The 19271-nt window shown below is 41.4% G+C and overlaps 1 protein-coding gene across 10 annotated transcripts in view; it reads left to right on the top strand.

Moving 5' to 3' along the window:
• Positions 1-19271, top strand: part of ZMYND11 (zinc finger MYND-type containing 11) — a 104053-nt gene that overhangs the window by 60367 nt on the left and 24415 nt on the right. For 5 of the 10 annotated variants that reach the window (XM_033166199.1, XM_033166204.1, XM_033166198.1 and 2 more), the window contains 2 exons: positions 7326-7485; positions 13418-13462. In XM_033166199.1, the coding sequence (XP_033022090.1) occupies positions 7326-7485; positions 13418-13462 (205 nt within the window). The remainder of the gene's footprint in view (positions 1-7325; positions 7486-13417; positions 13463-19271) is intronic. The other 5 variants (XM_033166200.1, XM_033166206.1, XM_033166205.1 and 2 more) reach the window with 1 other exon arrangement.

The following is a 19271-nucleotide window of genomic DNA, read 5'->3' as shown; positions in this document are numbered from 1 at the left end:
TTGAAACTTTCATTTCCGGTCTCTGATAAATTTTATGTTTATGATCTGTAGAGCAAGTAAACTCAGCTTTGAAGAAGGCATTAATTATAGTTAGCACACTGCCTGAACCCTAAACTATGGCTCACGTTGACTAAGGTTTGTTTAAACAAGCCAGCTTCACAATCCATTATTTGAAGTTTGCTAGTTTCAAATAAACCATGGTTAACCTTCACCACAGCATTTCAGTTTGGACAACACACCAAGCTATGGTTAATCTAACCTGGAATGAAAAGCTGTCAAACTCTTCTTCATAGGCTCATGCAAGAGTAAGCATGCATTGCTCAAGGTTCATTGTGAGTTGCTGTTGTCATGCGAATTGTGCCTTGGTGTGATACCTGATCCAGTCCAGTGTTTAAAAACTGTTTTGGTTTTGTACCATTGACTAAAGGTGTGTCTCAGGGGTGAGAAATTATTACTCCCAAGAGACCTGAGTAGTCGCCCAATAATGGGCAGCAGACTGCATGCCATATCTATCTATTGACCATTCAACTCCATGACAAATAAAACCCAGAGGGTGAGCTGGCAGAGTAAAAATTGCATATTTTTCCTTGAGGATGATAGCAAGAATAAATTAGCAGTTAGGATGTTAAGGGAAGCCCCTTGTTGAAATCAGCTTTAAAGCGATCAAAAGCCCTTTCATTTACAGAGGCAAAAATAAAATGCTGTCTTTTCTTCTGGCGTTTTTAAAAAACAAACCCCCTATTCATACTGTTCATTCCTTCACCATTAAGGTGAGCTGCATGAAATTGATATTCTTGTGGCTTGTTGCTTTTGGCACAGGAAACACTGGCTTTCTGTTCTTGTAACACTGTTTTTTATTGTAAATTAAAATGTGCACCTATTTTGTCTGTACATGTATAGTTTATTCTCATTTGCACGGCTGCCATAACTATCATCCCCAAACATTTAATTTTGTAGTAATCTCACGAAAGCTTCTCCAGCTTTTATGGAACAGCTGCTTGGGGAATTACTGTCTCTAGGCCCAGTTTACAAGCTACTTTGCCCAAGGATCGTCTCACCTTTGCTACTGCTGCAGGGTTTACTTCCACGTAATTCAGTAAGCAAAGGATGGGGTCCAAAGGTGTTGGAAAACTCAACCTGCTACTTGCTTTACCGTAGTCCAGAATTCTTGCACTTTGTTACATTTCCACCATAAGTAAATAATTTTTTGTTCTTTCATGCATTTAAATTGGTTCGTCCATATAAAATTATGTTGCTAGGATGCTATATTTCAAAATACTGAAATTGACGTTTTTGCTTTGCTGTTTTAATTGACACTTTAAGTGTAGTATTGTGCTAGTTATGTTTATTATTTATGTATCAGTTATTGCATTTTTTATGTTTATTTATTGCACATATATATATATATATATATATATATGCTATTATTTTGTTTTAAGTTACATTGTAACTTATCTGGGATACATACACACACACACACACACACCAGTACATTATGAGGAGTGGAATATAAATACTTTAAATCAATTAGGCAGTCAATAAACTTTCAGTCCAGCAGGCCAAAAGCCTGCAAGAACAGAAGCATTTTGAGTAAACGACAGAAATTCTAGGTGCTACAACTGTTCCACGTGCCTGGTCCCCATTTCTGTAGTGTGGCAAAATAAGAGAAATGAAGGATCTGTAAGAAGCAGCTGCTCCGAATAATGGAAAATAATGGGGAGTTCAGTGGCACAACTGCTTTCGTGGCTTGTGTAGGTGGGATATTCAGTCTAACCGCCTGAGCTGTAAGTTAATGGCATGTTTGAGTGTGAATGTACAGTGAATTTAATTGCTGGAACAAGCCAGCCTTATCTGCATTAAAATCATTACTTCTGACAGAACTGACCAGATAATGAGCATTATATGAGGTTGCATGTTGCCTGAGGTATTTAAAGCGTGAACAAACAGGATCACCTCTTAGGTCTGTCAACAGCTTCTGCGGAAATGTCAGGCAGATTTCAATGTAATTCCATCTGCTGTGCATCTCTCTGTCCAAGGCCATGCATATGAAGCCTTGTATGTTTAAGTAAATTAGATATTTTTAAGGATTCCACGCAGTGGCGTAGGCTCTCGTGTCATGTTAAACCATGGTTAATTTTTAACGATTGTTTCACTTGAGTGAACAGAACGGTAGGGCACACTTTCCAAAAGTACCCTTGCCTGCAGCGAACCGCGAGCCTAGACTTGCCGTGTTGCCCAGACCCAGAGCTCTTGGCATGTTTCTCTCTTAACATTGTGTGGTAGACGAGGCTTGTTCTTGGCTTACCACTCATGGTTTGCTCATGGGAAACAAGCAAACCTCAAGGGTGCCTCAGACAACACAATAGCAGTAGCGAAGCAAGGACTTTGGATCAAGGCACACCAACCCGCCGCTCATTTTCATTAACAATAATTAAACGTTAACTGTGGTTTAACGTGGCACACGAACACGGGAACTGTGTGATCGTAGCCCAGCTGATTTTAGGCATGTGAACTGTTTAACTATACGATAGTGACTGGACTGGGATGGTCCCTTGTGTTTTTTAAGTGTAAGAGGAAACCGGATGAATTACAGTTGAACGTTTTTTTCTTTTGCCTGAAATAGAATTCAAGCTTCTAAGGCTAGAGAAGTCTTTGTTTGTACAAGTTTGAAAGCTTGCCTTTTATATTTAATACCGTTGTTGTAGTTTTTAAAATGCGTAATTGAAAAAATTGCTTGTAAAAACCACCTTGGTAGGATTCATATCCTGAAAGGTGAGCTGTATAAAAAACTGCAGTAAATAAATAAAAATTTCCACCAATGCAAACAAAATAGTAGCAAAAAAAGTATAATATTTCCAGAGCAGCACTCTGTGTGTACCTTCCCATCATGCAGTTTGTACATTTTGAAAGGACTTGTTTTGATGTTATTTTGCAGATATAAGTTTCTTGGGGGGGGGGCACATTTTTCCTGTAACCTGAAAACCAGTGGATTCAGATGTCAGCTCCCATTGTGAGTCTGAATTGATGCCCTTGGATAGCAAGTCACTAAAGCCTCTTAGGTTAGGGACGCCGATTAGAAGGTCAGTGGTTCGAATCCCCGCAACGGAATGAGCTCTCATTGCTCTGTCCTATCTCCTGCCAATTCTTCGGCTGATCGCCAAAGAATTGATGCTTTTGAATTATGGTGCTGGAGGAGACTCTTGAGAGTCCCATGGACTGCAAGAAGATCAAACCTATCCATTCTCAAAGAAATCAGCCCTGAATGCTCACTAGAAGGACAGATCCTGAAGTTGAGGCTCCAGTACTTTGGCCACCTCATGAGAAGAGAAGACTCCCTAGAAAAGACCCTGATGTTGGGAAAGATGGAGGTCACAAGGAGAAGGGCACGACAGAAGATGAGATGGTTGGACAGTGTTCTCGAAGCTACTAACATGAGTTTGGCCAAACTGCGAGAGGCAGTGAAGGATAGGCGTGCCTGGCGTGCTCTGGTCCATGGGGTCACGAAGAGTCGGACACGACTGAACGACTGAACAACAACAACAACAACAATCTCCTGCGAACCTAGCAGTTTGAAAGCACGTCAAAGGGCAAGTAGATAAATAGGTACCGCTCCGGCGGGAAGGTAAATGGCGTTTCTGTGCGCTGCTCTGGCTTAGTCATGCTGGCCGCATGACCCGGAAGCTGTCTGAGGACAAACGCCGGCTCCCTCAGCCTATAGAGTGAGAAGAGCGCCGCAACCCCAGAGTCGTCCACGGCTGGTCCCTTTACCTTTACCTTTAAATCCTCTTAGAGATATTAATGAGGTGAGGAGGCCTTGTACATTCAGTGAATGTAGCTCCACTCTGTGTGGTATGTTGCATATCTGCAAAGTTCCTATTGCATGCACCAAGTGTATGATTCAACATGCAGGCAGTGAGAGTGAGATCTTACCTTCTGCCCTGCATGAGTTCACTGAAAGTGCAGAGTCCCCCGCCCCCCAAATGTTCAAAAGGATTTCAGCTTCGCTTCCTCTTTTTGTGTAATGGGAATAAAAGTGACACCACAAGAGGATTGTGGTGAGGTTCAGCGAGATGAGACTATTTTGGGGAGTGTCAGAGACATACGTCTCAATTGTTTTATTCATTTTGTATTCTGCCGTATAAAAATGCAATCAATAAATAATATAGCCATATGCATAATGAACTTTAAATGGTAAAAACAATAGCTGGCACCTTCAGCATTCATATTTATACAGATCTTCTTGACAGGTTGGCATTACTCATAATTCAAATGAGTTTGCATTTTTAATAGTTTTGAAACTTGAGGGGCCCCTCCCCCCCTTATTGGTAAGAAACTGAATGAGTTAGGCGTTATTTAAACCAAAAGGAATAGGTGGAGTTGCTTGTTTATATCGTAGCTTTTAGGATTCCTGCTGCACAACCTTGTAGTAATCTACCGTAAATGGGTTTTGTATTCTCTGTTTGTAGATGAGTAAATCCCGAGAAGCCTGAGCTATAAATACCAGTCTGCTGAGCTGTGACCTAAGTTTCTTCCCCTCTCCCTCTCCCCCTCTCTCTCTCCCTTCTGTGCCCTGTGGCCAGACAGCCTCATCTGGCCAGATCAGGAATCTAACAAGCAGATTATCAGGAAGAACCTCTTTATTTCAGCAGACAGGTCTTTATTTTAGCTAGTGGAGATTAGCATTAACTTCCCCTGCCTGAGAAGTTGCAGTGCAGACGGGTTGTTTCAGCCTCCTGGCTGCTTAAAGGCTGGTTCGGTGTCTTAGGGGAATTAACTTTGTCTCTGTGCCATGTACTTACCCATCTGCAAACATATTTGCTTTCCTCCTCCCGCCTGACTGGAAAACAGCCTAAGGAGTGTAAAATGCTTCCCAATCTGTTGACCAGAGGCTGAACGCAAATAAGTTGCCTCAGCTCCCTTCCTCCAAGGTAAAGATAATCAGATCTTTCAAGAGAACAACTACCAAGGGGTTGCTTTATCTCTGCCTGTTGTGCAAGATGGTTCCTTGTGCCCCATTAGCAGCAGAAGCCAACTCCCTGTGTTACTCACTAACTTGTGCAGGAATTTTCTCCCTGCTTTACTTTGATAATATCCAGAACTGTCACTCTAGCCAGCGTCTTTTAAGATTTCTGCTCCCCCTCTTCCATGGCCTCTTTGCAATCACTCAATGAGAGAGGCAGCAGAGGAGGGCGACTAAAAAATGGCGGACATGCAGAAAGTTCTAGAACTTCGGCATAAGCAGACAGCCTTCTGGCTCCATTCCATTGGCTGACAGGTCTCTGTTGCTTAAGGCCAGGGGTTGGAGCCAGCACAATTTTACTTTCTTTTCTGAGTACCAGGAGAGCAACTGGACGCTTTCTCATGCTAAATTACACCACCACTTCAGAGTCTCCTGAAAGGTTACTTTCCTTTTCTAAAAACAAAACTGTACTGGTGTTTTACGCTGTTTTCTTCGGTAGCACTTGCCTGCCATCGTATTTTATTCTGTCTGTATACTTTTGGAATTATTATTTCTTCTTCTGCACTGTTGCTTCTCTGGCGGGAAATAGAACACCTGTAAGGTTTTTAAAACAAACAAACAAACAAACAACACCAAAATAAAATAAAAATTGCATTGTTATCTATACTAAATTAGTGCTTTTATACCTGCTTTGTTGGCTATACATGACAATACATGCACTAAAATTCTAAGACTTGGAATCATGGATTTCCAAATTCAATTCATCTCCATTTCAGCTTTCCATTGCTTCCTCCCTGGTAAACTCAAGCACAGTAGGCTTTGTTTTGTTTTGTTAATTCCCTTGTGATATTGTCAGCCATTCAGAAAGGTCCTTTTGTTCTTAATAGTGCGGGGGATAGCCCTTTAAAAGAAAGAAGCAGAAGCAGGTTCTCTCATTTAGCATTGTCTTGACATTCAGTTAAAAGAAGATATTATTGATTTCATTTCTACATGCAATCAAATTGTCCAAGACTCATCTTCTTTGGTGATCATGCATAGCGAAGTAAAATTGAATTCCATGAATATGGTCTTAACAATGTGTCTGTAAGTGACTGTGGAGGCCAATTCTGGATCCCCACGTCCTTCCACAGTGGGAATACAGGTTTCTGGGCAGTAGTTGATTTGCTAAATGTGCCTTCCTCTTAGCTCATTTCTCCCTTTTGACCGGAGTTTGTGCTTCTTCAAAGTCCAAGATGCCTTTGGTAGAGGCTATTCCCCAATCGGAGTGCTCGCGGGCCAGTATTTCCCAATGATAGGTGCTTATACTGCATTTTTAAAAATAGATTTTCCTTGAGAGCGTCTTTAAACCTCTTTTGTTGTCTGCTGACATTTCGCTTTCCATTCTTAAATTGGGAATAGAGTAGTTGCTTTGGAAGACGGTAATCAGGCATCAGTACAAGACTAGAGTAAGAAGAGGCTGCAATGAGGAATTAGCAAATCAGAGTAAACAACAGGACCCCTCACCCCAGTCCTCTGTTTTTAGAGGAATGTAATGGGGGCAGCTCTCCAATTATCTAAAACTGCAAGCCACTGTGCGTATGTTCCTGTGACAATAATACTAGACTTGGATATTTTTCTTTTCTGCCAGTTCCCATGATACATTTACCACGTGTTACCAGGGATTTGTCAAGCTTTGATTCTGCTTTGATGCTTTTCCATTCATGCTCCCAAATTGCTGGCCAGCCCATGATGAGCCGAAGGTTTCCTTTGCATTCTCCCCAATAGTCATCCCCCCCCCCTCAAAAAAGGGTTAGGCAGCTTTCCCTCAGCACATCGGCTTGAATGAAAGTCGTTATGCTAATTGACATCATTGGCAGGTTTTTGTTTGTTTGTAGATCTTCAGTCTCAAATGGAGTGCTGGGTGGGTATAGGAGGTGAAAGCTCATTATTGCCTTCTCTTAGCCCTGGTGGGTAATGGCCAGTTGAAAAGGAAGACTTCTGCCCTTTCCCTTTCCACAGCAATGTGACTGTTCTTTCCTTTCCTTAAAAGCAAGACCAAGCTCTCTTGCAGGAAGAGATCCTACCACGCCAGGAGCTGTAGGCTGTTTCCAGCAACAGTAGTTAACTTCTGATGGAGGCTTAAATGTTTTTAAGTTAATTGTAAATAGAGTTTTCTAAATCAGGAGTCCTAAAAATTATGGACTTCCTCGGTATGTATGATAACAGCGTACACAGAGTATGAAAGTGTTAAGAAATGCAGAAATAATGGGTGGAAAAAGCTAAAACGTGTTTCGGGATGTTTGAGTAGACACCTCCGTATCAGAAAGTAGATGCAAACATTAAGTAAGATGCTTTTGTAAGAACTTGTTTTCTGCTCTCTTTGCAGGTATATGTCTCGTGTTCATGGTATGCACCCCAAAGAGACCACACGCCAGCTTAGTTTAGCAGTGAAGGACGGCCTAGTTGTTGAGACCTTGACAGTGGGATGTAAGGGATCTAAAGCTGGTATTGAGCAAGAAGGATACTGGCTGCCTGGAGATGAGATTGTGAGTATATTTCCCACAAGGCTTTACGTTGCATTTCCTGGTACGTTGACTTGCAATCTTGCTATTTGCAGTGCGTCCTTGCAGCTTGTGCGCGGGTGGGGCCTCAGGACAGCTTGCTTTTTTTACTTACTGCATAGAAAGTTATTGCCCTTCCGCAGTCTCATGTAGCTATAAGCGTTTTGGTTTCCAGCAAAGAATGTTTTAGAACAGGGGTTTCCAAACTGTGGCCCGTGTGCTGCTAGTGGTCCACAAGCTTCATCGAAGTGCTGTGTGAGAATTTGTGATTGAAGATGGCACATTCGTCACGTTAAAAAAAAAATCCTGCTGGTTTCTCATTGTATTTTTATGGCTTCATTTATTTATTATGTTGTATTGTAATTTGAATTCCACTGAGCTCAAATTGTAATACAAAAGTATACAATGAGCAAACAATAAAAAAACGATAAAATAAACTTACAATTGTTTCAACAAACAGAAAAAAAAAATCATTAAGTGGTCTGGGAAGACAGATCACTCGCAGTTTTCATGTGGACCATGGAGGGGAAAGTTTGGGAACCACTGTTTTAGGACCAAACTACTGTAATTATTTCCCAGATGAGAGCCTCGTAGGTGAATGAAAGAAGTTTTATTTTATTTTACAAAAAACAATATACAGTCGTACCTCAGAAGTTGAACAGAATCCATTCCGGAAGTCCGTTCGACTTCCAAAAGGTTGAGAAACCAAGGCGCGGCTTCCGATTGGCTGCAGGAAGCTCCTGAAGACAATTGGAAGCTGCATTGGATGTTCAGGTTCCAAAGAACGTTTGCAAACCGGAACACTCACTTCCAGGTTTGTGGCGTTCAGGAGCCAAGACGTTGGCGTTTGACTTCCGAGGTACAACTGTAATGGGTTTTAGCCAATGCTAATCCTACTCAGAGTAGGCTCATTGAAATAAGTGGAACTAAGTTAGTCATGCCCGTTAACTTCAGTGGGTCTACCCTGAGTAGGACTAGCACTGGATACAACCCAATGTGTATAGATAATGTACATACATACATACATACTGGGAGACTGCTATTCTGCTCAAGTTCTGCTTTTGGGCTCCCCATAGGCATGTGGTTGGCCACAGTGAGGACAGGATGGTAGACTAGATGAACCATTGGCCTGATCCAGCAGATTCATCTTATGTTACTATTTTTTAGTCATTTATTAATTTTAAGGAATGGAAGTAGGCCAGGGTCAAAACACCTTCTTTAGTCTGAAAATTCTAACCTTAATTTCTGCCCCCCTCAACAACATACCATGTCACAAGCTCCTTTTGAATACACTTTCCCCAGTTTCAAAGGAGGGGAGCTGCTCTTTAGGAAACCTAATCCCAGAGCACACAGAACTTGTCGTGTCGGTTCAACGGATCCAGGCCATAGGGTATAAGTCTTAAAATATGACACAAAAGCGGGGAGGGGGAGATTTTTCACCAGTATGTCTAGGAATAGATGTTTGCTCTTTAATTGCCCTGTTCTGGTAGGTTATATTTGAAGCACCTAATGCTGGTTGCAGTTGGCATGGGTATGACCAAGAATGGCTGTTCTTATGTTCTTTTTGCAGAAGGGTCCTGGATGAATGCCGTCAGAGGAGCTACTATGCAAGAGTTTAGGAGGCTCACTGGGTATAGGGGTAGGATGGGGTGGCCAGTTTTTGTCCTTTAAAGTCCTGAGGATTAGGAGAGCCCATGACCTCTGGTTGGGTGAGTGGCATCAGAACCCTTTAGGTGCCCCCAGGTTGGCTTGTCAATCGCCACAGAGACCAACCCCAAGCTTCCTTCCCTATCAGATTTACAGCATTTGGGTCATAAAAGTTGGGTGCTTTTATCTGTGGTGTATTGATGAGTTGTTACATTCATTAGATGAAAAATGTTTACAAATCACTTGGAATAATGCAACAGTATAGCCTGACCCAATCAGAACTTTCTAAAATATATGCTTATTTAAAACTTAATTTACATTTACTTGTACAGTTTCAGTCAGTTTACCAGGACCCTGGGAAAAGATTGGCTGGACTCAGAAGTAAGGTTACAATGCTGAATGAAGGCATTTACAAACCAGTTCCTTGAAGAATAGTAGAATGCCGGTAACCTCATGCGACAAGGATAATCGCTTAATGATAATACAATCCAATGCCTGTTTACTTGGGAATAAGTTCCATTGTTTTCAGTGGGGCTCACTCCCAGGAATGTTTGTATATTATTGAAGCCTACATTTAAAATGTTAAGGGATTATATCCATACCAGAGTAGCAGAAACACTGCCTTAGAAAACAAAAACAGATTTTGAATAGCTAATTTAGCCAACCTTGCCCCAGCGTGGTGATCTCCAGAGATTGTTGGACTACAGCTCCCATCATCCTTGACCGTTGGCCATGCTGGCTCTGGCTGATGGGAGGTGGAGTCCAACAACAGCTGGAGGGCACCACGTTGGGGAACACTGATCTAGAGAAAAGAGAACAGGGCCGTTCAGGTGTAGACAGCAGTTCAAAATGGTTGTATATATTTACAAGTACCTTTTGTCCCTTCGTTCCATTTTAGCTTGGAGAATTTCTGCTGGTCCCTGTTTCAGCTGTTACTTTTTAAAGTTAGAAACCTTAATATTCTTGACACATTTTACATGGCCTAAGACATAAATACCATGTCAACTTTGTGGTGCTGGATTCAAGTGTTCAGCTTGGTTAGTAATGCCTATGAGGTTTGTGTCAGACATGATGTACGTAGGGTTGTGTGCACTTTGCACCAAAGGAAAAACAACCCCCCCCCAAGATTGCCAAAGTAATTCATACAGAAGTGGCGATATATAAATAAAGCAAATTTCCTCATCTTTCCCCAGTCGCCATAATTATTATGCTGCAGCTTTATAAGGTACTGAAACACTGCCCCGTCACAATTTAAACTTCTGCTGAGCCCACCTCTGATTTTAGCATGCATTGCCCATAAGGTAAAGGTAAAGGTACCCCTGACCATCAGGTCCAGTCATGTCCGACTCTGGGGTTGCGGCGCTCATCTCGCTCTATAGGCCAAGGGAGCGGGCGTTTGTCTGCAGACAGCTTCTGGGTCATGTGGCCAGCATGACAAAGCCGCTTCTGGCGAACCAGAGCAGCGCACGGAAACACCGTTTACCTTCCCGCTGGAGCGGTCCCTATTTATCTACTTGCACTTTGACGTGCTTTCGAACTGCTAGGTGGGTAGGAGCAGGGACCGAGCAACGGGAGCTCACCCCGTGGCAGGGATTCGAACCGCTGACCTTCTGATCAGCAAGCCCTAGACTCTTGTGGTTTAACCCACAGCGCCACCTGGGTCCCTATCCATTGCCCATATTCCTAGCCAAAAGGTGGTGGAGAAAGTGAACTGAGATTTTCAAAATGCTGGAATGTACACCCAAGTATCATTTTCTGTGGATTTTCTGTGCTTGCATGGAATTGCAGAATATGTACAGTCTTGTATGCTTCTATTAAAAACGGGGGGTGGGGGTCCTAAGAAGGTGTGAGATTCTTTCTCTTCCCATGTACATGTGGACCACATTTTTTAAGGATTACACCCATTATAGCTTCCACACTAATACTATTCTTGCACCACACTGCTATAGTGAAGATTAATTTAATTAAATCAATTTGGAATGCTGAGATGAAAGGTGTTGTATAAATGCAAACTTTGCATATCTTCTGTAATTAATGAAGCTGATTATTATTATTTGCTTCAGTTTGTTTAATAAACACCCTGACTGACATTCATTTAGAAACTTTAACACTGGGGTTTTTTTTTTCTCTTTTTCTCTTTTTTTAAAAAAATAATTACTGCCATCACACTGCCCCCTTCCACTTCCAAATGCTGTTCTTGGTACAAAAGAATGAAGACTCTTGGTTATCATTTTTGCATCTTTTGTTTTTCAGTTTTCATGTGTCCAAAATATTTACTGGGCATAGGCATTGTTTTTGAATGCACCAGATATGCATTCAATTGGTTATCTGATATCTGATATGCAGATATTGGTTCATTGAGTTCTGATGCAGATGAGCTGCATTTAAAAAAAAAAAAGTTTGCTTGCATCCTTGATCCTTAGTACACTGTGATCCAGCTTCACATGTGTATAAGCTCACTCACCTTGGGGCTTTAGAAAATAGGAGTTATATACAAGAAGTACTCTTGTAACATGCGAAGTAACCCTGACTGCCAGTTATTCTGTTCCAGGCCTCCATGTCTTGCGATCCAGCACAGCTCTCACAACTCTGTATGCAACTCTGTAGAACTTCCAAAAGACCAAATACAAAAAATAAGGCATTTATTATTCCACCGAGTGCCCGTTTCTTTAAATAATAGCTTTTACATAATGCACTACCAAAGCCACATTCATGTGCAATACAGGATGTCTCACAGCCAAAGTTCGGTCCAAATATTCCTTCCTTCAATAAAGAGGAAAGGATGTCTACAAGTATACTTGTTGCTAAAGGATAATCCACAGACCGGCGAAAAAACCAGTGCACATCCCTGGGAGTGTTGTAGCTTTGCTGTCAATCACTCAAACCGCAGTGGCAGTGCCCCTCAGCTGTGTGAAATCCTAAGCGGGATGTCTTATTTTTATATTTGGTCTTTGGGAGGTTCTATATAATTGCATACAGAGTTATGATCCAGCACATCCTGAATGCAGCCTGCCAGCCGTGTATGGTGAACCCACCTGGGGTTTAGTAAACCTGTTGTTTGGTGCTCTTGGCCTTTGACTGAGGGTTGACAGGTATCTTCCAGGCCATAGTAGATGACTGGAGGGCTATCTACTAGCTTCATGGGTGGCAAAGTTATTACACACACACACACACACACACACACACACATCAAAAGCACAACTACTCTGGATTACCAATAAAAAAGGTTAGTATCACAATGAGTTCTTCATCTGTTTTGAAAGTGCAGTCCCAGAACCACATAAACACTTGCCCTTATAGTCTACAGGTTTCTTTTTCCACTTGCAATTTTGTGTTAAAACAACCCTACTTCTTTGAGGGGTAGATCTCTCCCTGCAATGGCAATGTTTATCAGTCAGCTTTTTGATCATATTCCCCATTGTCTGCTAGCTAGTACACTGGCCCCACGAGCCTCCTCTTCTACACGTAAGGAAAATAATCTTACAAATTTGCACCGGGTTTTCTGATTACAGTGGTACCTTGGTTTGCATACGTATTGGATTACAAATATGTCAAACCCGGAAGTGTGTGTCCCGGTTTGCAACCTTTTTTTTTTTTTGGATTACAGCCCATTTTTTTTGGATTACAAACAAATATTTTTTGGGAGGCCCCATTGGCGAAAGTGCGCCTTGAGTTACAACCTGTTTTGGTTTACAAATGGACGGATTATAGTTGTAAACCAAGGTACCACTGTACTTTAACAGTCACTCCCTAGGTGCTATTGTCCCCTGCTGCTTCTTTTTTAATTTTTAACTGCATTTTTTTAAATTTACGAAATGTGTGGAGACAAGTATCTGATAAAGCGTTAACATCAAAGCGCTTCCTGGATATTCTGAAGGGTTGACACTGATGCTGTACGTCACGTGATACAAGCACTTGCTTCTTCCCAGGGGTTATTCGGTGAGCATGTCAATCCCTCTGCTAATTCCAAACAGCGCCAGCAACTGGACCATTTTGGCTCTCTCCTTGCTTTGAGTGTGTGTTTTCCTAATTAATTTTAACTGCTTGGGAAAGCTTTCAGGAGGCCAAAAAGGGGAAGAGGGGTAAATGGGTGTAGATAAAGCAGTCCATATAGTTTGCTTTTGTGGGGGGGGGGGGGTATTTGTATAGTCAGGATGCTGTCTGTAACAGTGTGCTTTCCCCATATCCATGTTTAGTCCTATGTGCCTCAGATGGGTTCCAGTACAGAGACCATGTGTTTTTGTTTTGTTTTTGTTTTTTATTTCGAAAGGCCTACAGTATGCAGCCTTTCTCCCGGACAACAGCAAAAATCAAGGTGAACAACTTTTGCACTATGTAGTCTTTGAATTTCCTTGTTATATTCTCTATTTCTGTTGTGCATTAAGGATAGTCTAGAATTGTTGCTTCTGCAAATGCGACTTGTTGTATTAATAATGCCTATCATCCATGTTCCATGCAGTTCTGAGACTGGCCTGCACTATTACAGGACTGTCGTTTCAAAGTATTATTTTTTCTTCTTCTTCTTCTTCCTGGGGAGCTGGAAGTGGTTACTCACATGTTTTGCCACAAGATGTGAAGTTGCAATGGTTTCCCTTTTATCAGTTGTTCTGGGAGTAGATGATGACACCTGGTGGCAGACGTGGCAAGTGCAGAGAAGGACTTTCGTACTTTCTAGATCTGCCATTATTAGAACGCTGGCGGCCAGATGTTAAAGTTATATAAATACCTCCTGTCTCATGCGAGGAAATCACATGGCAAACATCCATGTACATCCCTGGCCCTGCAAATGTTCCAACACATTTTTAGATGGTAGGCATTTAGAAACAAAAGATCTTGGTATTTAAAAATAGTGATAGGATACACATGATATCAACAAGAGTCATTTGCCAGAATTACCCTTTTGGAATTTAGATGCATTTCTGTCCTTGCAATTTTACTACTGAATTTCTTTTTAAATTTAGATTTTAAAATCTTCTGTCCCTGTAATTTTACAACTGAATTTCTTTTTAAATTTAGATTTTAAAACCATTACCTTTAATTTTTTTTTTTTTAATTGGAACTTTATACATTGGCGGTGCAGGCCCCTTGCTCGTCCTACCCCATTGCCACAAAGACTAGCCTCCTACCCAAGTTCATATTCCTCTCCCTTTCTACCTTCTTCAACATGGTTATGCAAATATTTTTTCTCTTATTATGAATATCTTTCTCATTTTATTGTCTCTCTTTATAAACGTTTCTCCAAAACTAAGCTTTAAAAATTGGTGATGAAAATGCTAAAGAAAATGTTTTTTCCCCCTCTCAACCTGTGTAATTATTCAATGTACCTGGATGTCGCCGTAAACCATGGTTTGGCATGAGGGTGAGAACAAGTTCTGCAAGTGAACCTTATACTTGTGCACTGCACCTTCCCTTCCTGTCATCCAGCAAACTGCAAGGAGGAGCGTGGAGACTTTTTTTTGCTCCTGTTTTTTGCTTAAACACATGTTGCCATCCAAACAGACGAAACAGTATATGAAGTTGGTTTGTTTCTTGCAAACCTTAGTTAATGTTAACCACAGTGTGTCAGTTTGGATGACACAACAAACTGTGGTTAAGTAAGAACGGAAGCAAAAGCTTTGGAACGCCTTCTTGTGGTTATACTGGATGAGAAGAGGGGAACATATGAATCTGAGGCTCATTGCAGTTTGTTGCCGTCACACTAAACCATGGTTTAACATGACACCTGAATTGAGCCTTTGTCCTTGACTTGGTAATGTCATTATGAAGGACACACTTGGGATATCCTTCAGTTTATATTTATTTAATGCTACTCAAGCATATGGTAAAAAAACAAACAAACAACCACCTGTCATCTTAAGGCTCTATACCTGTGTTGCAACATAATGCACTTCTATGTTGGGTAGTGGATGTTATAAAGATGCTTCAATCCTAGGATGTCAGACAACTAAGCAGAACAATCTCCTTTCGACCAAGGTTTTTATACTAGGGGATTTTATAACAGGACACAGGATTGTGACCTGAGTCACCTGGATCCTAAGTTGCTTCGAAGCTATGTGAAAAAGCCCTTAGGTGCAACGCAGCAACAAGGCATTCTGTGCTCGAGTTAGTTACTAGTACTATATGAACTTTGCGTTAGCGATTTGGAAATCTGAAATGTTATCTCCTTGTTTTGTTTTGTTTTTGTTAGCTAATTAATAGTAAGGGCCCAATTCATCCAGAGGTTCCTTTGCACAAGCCCTATTGAAATCCATGTGAGTTGAACAAGCCCTAGTAGTGCCATTGTACAGTGTTCTTTCATTTAAACGGGAGGTTAAGGCCACCATTGGCTGCTAGCCATGATGGCCACACTTTACCTCCACTGTCAGTGGCAATACGTCTCTGAATACCAGCTGCTCGTAGTCACAAGTGAGGAGAGTAACACTGCACTCAGGTGCTGCTTGCAGGCTTCCCACAGGCAACTGGATGTCTATGAGTCGAGAATCATGGACTTTTAACCTGATTCAGTTAAGTTCTTTTTATGACCCTTGAAGAAAAGACTTCCCAGTGGTGGATTGTGCCAAAACATTTTCTTCTTAAATTGGGTCTTTCCTGCTGATGAGCATTTGGGCAAACCCGTGCAAAGAAGAGGAAGGGGAATCCAGTGTGAGAAAGCTCATTAAGATTAACATCCCTTTAGTATTTGGTAAATAATATATCAAATGTAAAAATCAGGTGTGCTTTGTTTTTGTTCTGAAGCATTTTGATCTGTGCTATGAGTATAGCTCTAGTATAGTTCTAGGGAGGAGTTTATAATATGAAAGGGCAACAGAAAGTAAAAATCAACACCTTTATTTTATGGTACTGGTGTAGAATACACTGCACGTGTCTTTCTGTTTTTAATATTGTAGTTGATAGTGAGTCTAAAGAAAAGATTAGAGGATTGGTGCTTTGTTTTTGTTTTTCTAAAGCAGAAAATTGCTGTGATTGTGCAAATTGCAACAACCACATGGGCTGCTCTCACAAATCATAGCCCCACATACGCTCATCTGATCCGAATATGTTGTTAGGGTAAAAGAACACATCTAATCAATGGGCTGCACCCAACTTAAGTAAACCTTAAGTAAACTCTGAGTAAACCCATTGAAATTGAAGGACTTAAGTTAGCAAAACTAATGTAAGGCCAGTGATTTCAAGGGCCCTACTCTTAACTTTTCCAGGCCCAAAACATTTGGGTTTCTGTGGAATTTTCTTAATTTTCTATTTTGGTCACGTTAAGGCACTATGCAGGCAGGAGCACCCAGGTGTGCTCCATCCATACACAATGCAATTATTCTGGATTCTGATAGATTATGGCCATTATATTTAAGGGAGTAAAAGAACTGATACTCCCTGAATTTGACAGGAGTCAGTGCCAGTGAAAAATTCCCAACTGAGACAGGCTTCTTGTAATATGTAGTATGTCTAGAGAGATTGTTGGTGGGCTTGGAGGATGAGAATGTTTCCTAGACTTGATGCAGACATTTCAAAGGCTGATGAGAAATACTTCATATTCACAGAATGAAATAACAAATGAAGGAATGAGATATTTCCTTTCACATAACATAACATAACATAACATAACATAACATAACATAACATAACATAACATAACATAACATAACATTATACAGAATTTAAAATTTAGGGAGACCAGGTGAAAAAGAGGACAAGTCTCTTGTAATAATAATTTATTATTATTATTTATACCCTGTCCATCTGGCTGGACTTCCCCAGCCACTCTGGGCGGCTTACACTACATATAAAAACATAGTAAAACACCAAGCATTAAAAAAAAACTTCCTGATACATGGCTGCCTACAGATGTCTTCTAAAAGTTGTGTAGTTCTTTATTTCCTTGACATCTGATGGGAGGGTGCCACTGCTGAGAAGGCCCTCTGCCTGGTTCCCTGTAACTGCACTTCTCGCAGTGAGGGAACCACCAGAAGACCCTCGGAGGAGGACCTCAGTGTCCGGGCTGAACAATGTGGGTGGAGACACTCTTTCAGGTATACCGAACCAAGGCCATTTAGGGCTTTAAAGGTCAGCACCAACACTTTGCATTGTGCTCGGAAACGTAATGGGAGCCAGTGAAGGTCCTTTAGGATCAGTGTTATATGGTCCCAGCGGCTGCTCCCAGTCACCAGTCTAGCTGCCGCATTCTGCATTAGTTGTAGTTTCCTAGTCACCTTCATAGCCCCACGTATAGTGTGTTGCAGTAGTCCAAGCGGGAGATAACCAGGGCATGTACCACCCTGGCGAGACAGTCTGTGGGCAGGTAGGGTTGTACCTTTAATAGTTGTGTAGAAACATGAATTTTAGCAGATATATATTGTCATGCAGCTGTTAAACGTGCAGCAGCCCTGTTCTTTATTCACATGGCCATCCTATCTTAATATAGACAAGTACATTACTGAAGTAGAGTTAGGAAGAAAAATGAGCTCAAATTTCACCACCCTAGGTGTTGCAAGGTCTGAGTCACACACATAAGGGCCTCTTGCGGTGAGCTGGTTCACATGTCCCATTAAACCACATTAAAATTTATTCTGAACCATGCCTTAAGGCAACTGAGCAGCATATTGGTGTGCCCTGCTCAAACATTTCAAGTTGCTCCTCCAGCCTTGGCTTCCTAATTGTGATTTGCTTGTGGAAAACATACAATAAGCACTGATTTGCACATAACACGAATCCAGCCTCTGGTTTTTTTCCCTCCCTGGTGCGGCAGGAGCAGAGGAGGAGCAAAACACTCTTTCATATTGAATGATTGCTTATTTTAAAGGATGGTTTAAAGGGATGTGTGAACAAGCCCAGCATGTCTGCGGAAGCCTGGTGCAAAACTTGGTTCTGAGGCTTCACTGACACCCCCCTCCCCAGTAATCTTGTCGCCTCAAACAACAGCTTCAGTTGCTCCTGCAATGGAGTTGCCCCTATCAGGGAAACAGTTGGAAATTGCCACTAGAATATTTATTTCCCTGTTATTTGTAGCATGCAGGCATTGGTCACAATCCAAGACAGCTGATTGTGCTGAGCTGAGGGATTTTTGTTTTCCCTCGCAGTGAGCCTGACTAGGAGTTCAGCTTGAACGAAAATCATGTACACTTATTTATTATACTGAGTCCAGGTTCTGTTTTTTTATTTTTAAGAAGGCATTGAGGAGCAATTGAACACATTTTTACCCATTGGTTCCTTAATTCGTTCCCACTGACATCAATGGGGTTTGGCTGGATTGTGGCTAATTCAAATTTGGGAAATAGAAGTGGAGTGATGAGAGACAACTGTTACTTTTTTCTGAATTGTATTGAGAAATCCTATTTATAGGCTCCATTTACACAGTTGAAAACGTTTGAAGGACCAAGAACAAAATTAGGTCAAACTTTTCCAGTATTTGGATTGATTGAAATTGCATTGCGAAAGGTATGTTAAAAGAAAAAAGAAGCTGCTTAATATTGCCGTGTTCTAAAGTTTAAAAAGACGCCTTGTTTTGTTATGCTCTGCTTGTAGGTTCTCATAAATTTCAAAACTTCGTCCCGTTTGTGGATTTTAGTTGGACTTGCGCAAGGGGTGCTGAGCTCTTACATGGACCTCTGCTTTGACCCAGAATAGGTCATCTTCAACAGATCTTTCTGTTTTATCCTGAAGGCCTATTTTGATTTTTTTTTTTTTTAAAAAAGCCAATTTCAGTGAAGGAAATGAGAATTTACAAACTGCAACCTTTCCAATGAGCCCAATCAGAGCAACAACAAACTACAAGGCAGCAGAATTTGGAAGGAGGAGGGAGATGGTTCAATCCATATAGCGCTAACCTCCAGCAAAAGATCTAGATTCGGCAATTATGTGTACTTCACATTTCAGTTAATTTTGAGCTTTCTCAGGCTTGGTTCACACTTAGGTGGAAGAAAGTCCTCTTCCAGCTGCATGGAATTTTGAGGAGAGAAGGGTGTCCACCAGTGTTCAGCTCAGTCTCTCAGGACAGTATCGCCTTACCACCACTCTGTGCTCTTAGAGAGAAATCAGGAGACTGAGGAGCCACTTCTGCTCTTATCCTACAGCAGCCTATCTCCCTCTGCAGCTCTGACTGTCTTTTGAAAATAGTGGCTTCTTTTGCCTAG

Source organism: Lacerta agilis, chromosome 12 (genome assembly GCF_009819535.1).
Source record: "Lacerta agilis isolate rLacAgi1 chromosome 12, rLacAgi1.pri, whole genome shotgun sequence".
In the NCBI taxonomy this organism is placed as follows: Eukaryota; Metazoa; Chordata; class Lepidosauria; order Squamata; family Lacertidae; genus Lacerta; species Lacerta agilis.
The sequence above is the reverse complement of the archived record's forward strand: the minus strand, read 5'-3'. Positions and strand labels throughout refer to the sequence as shown.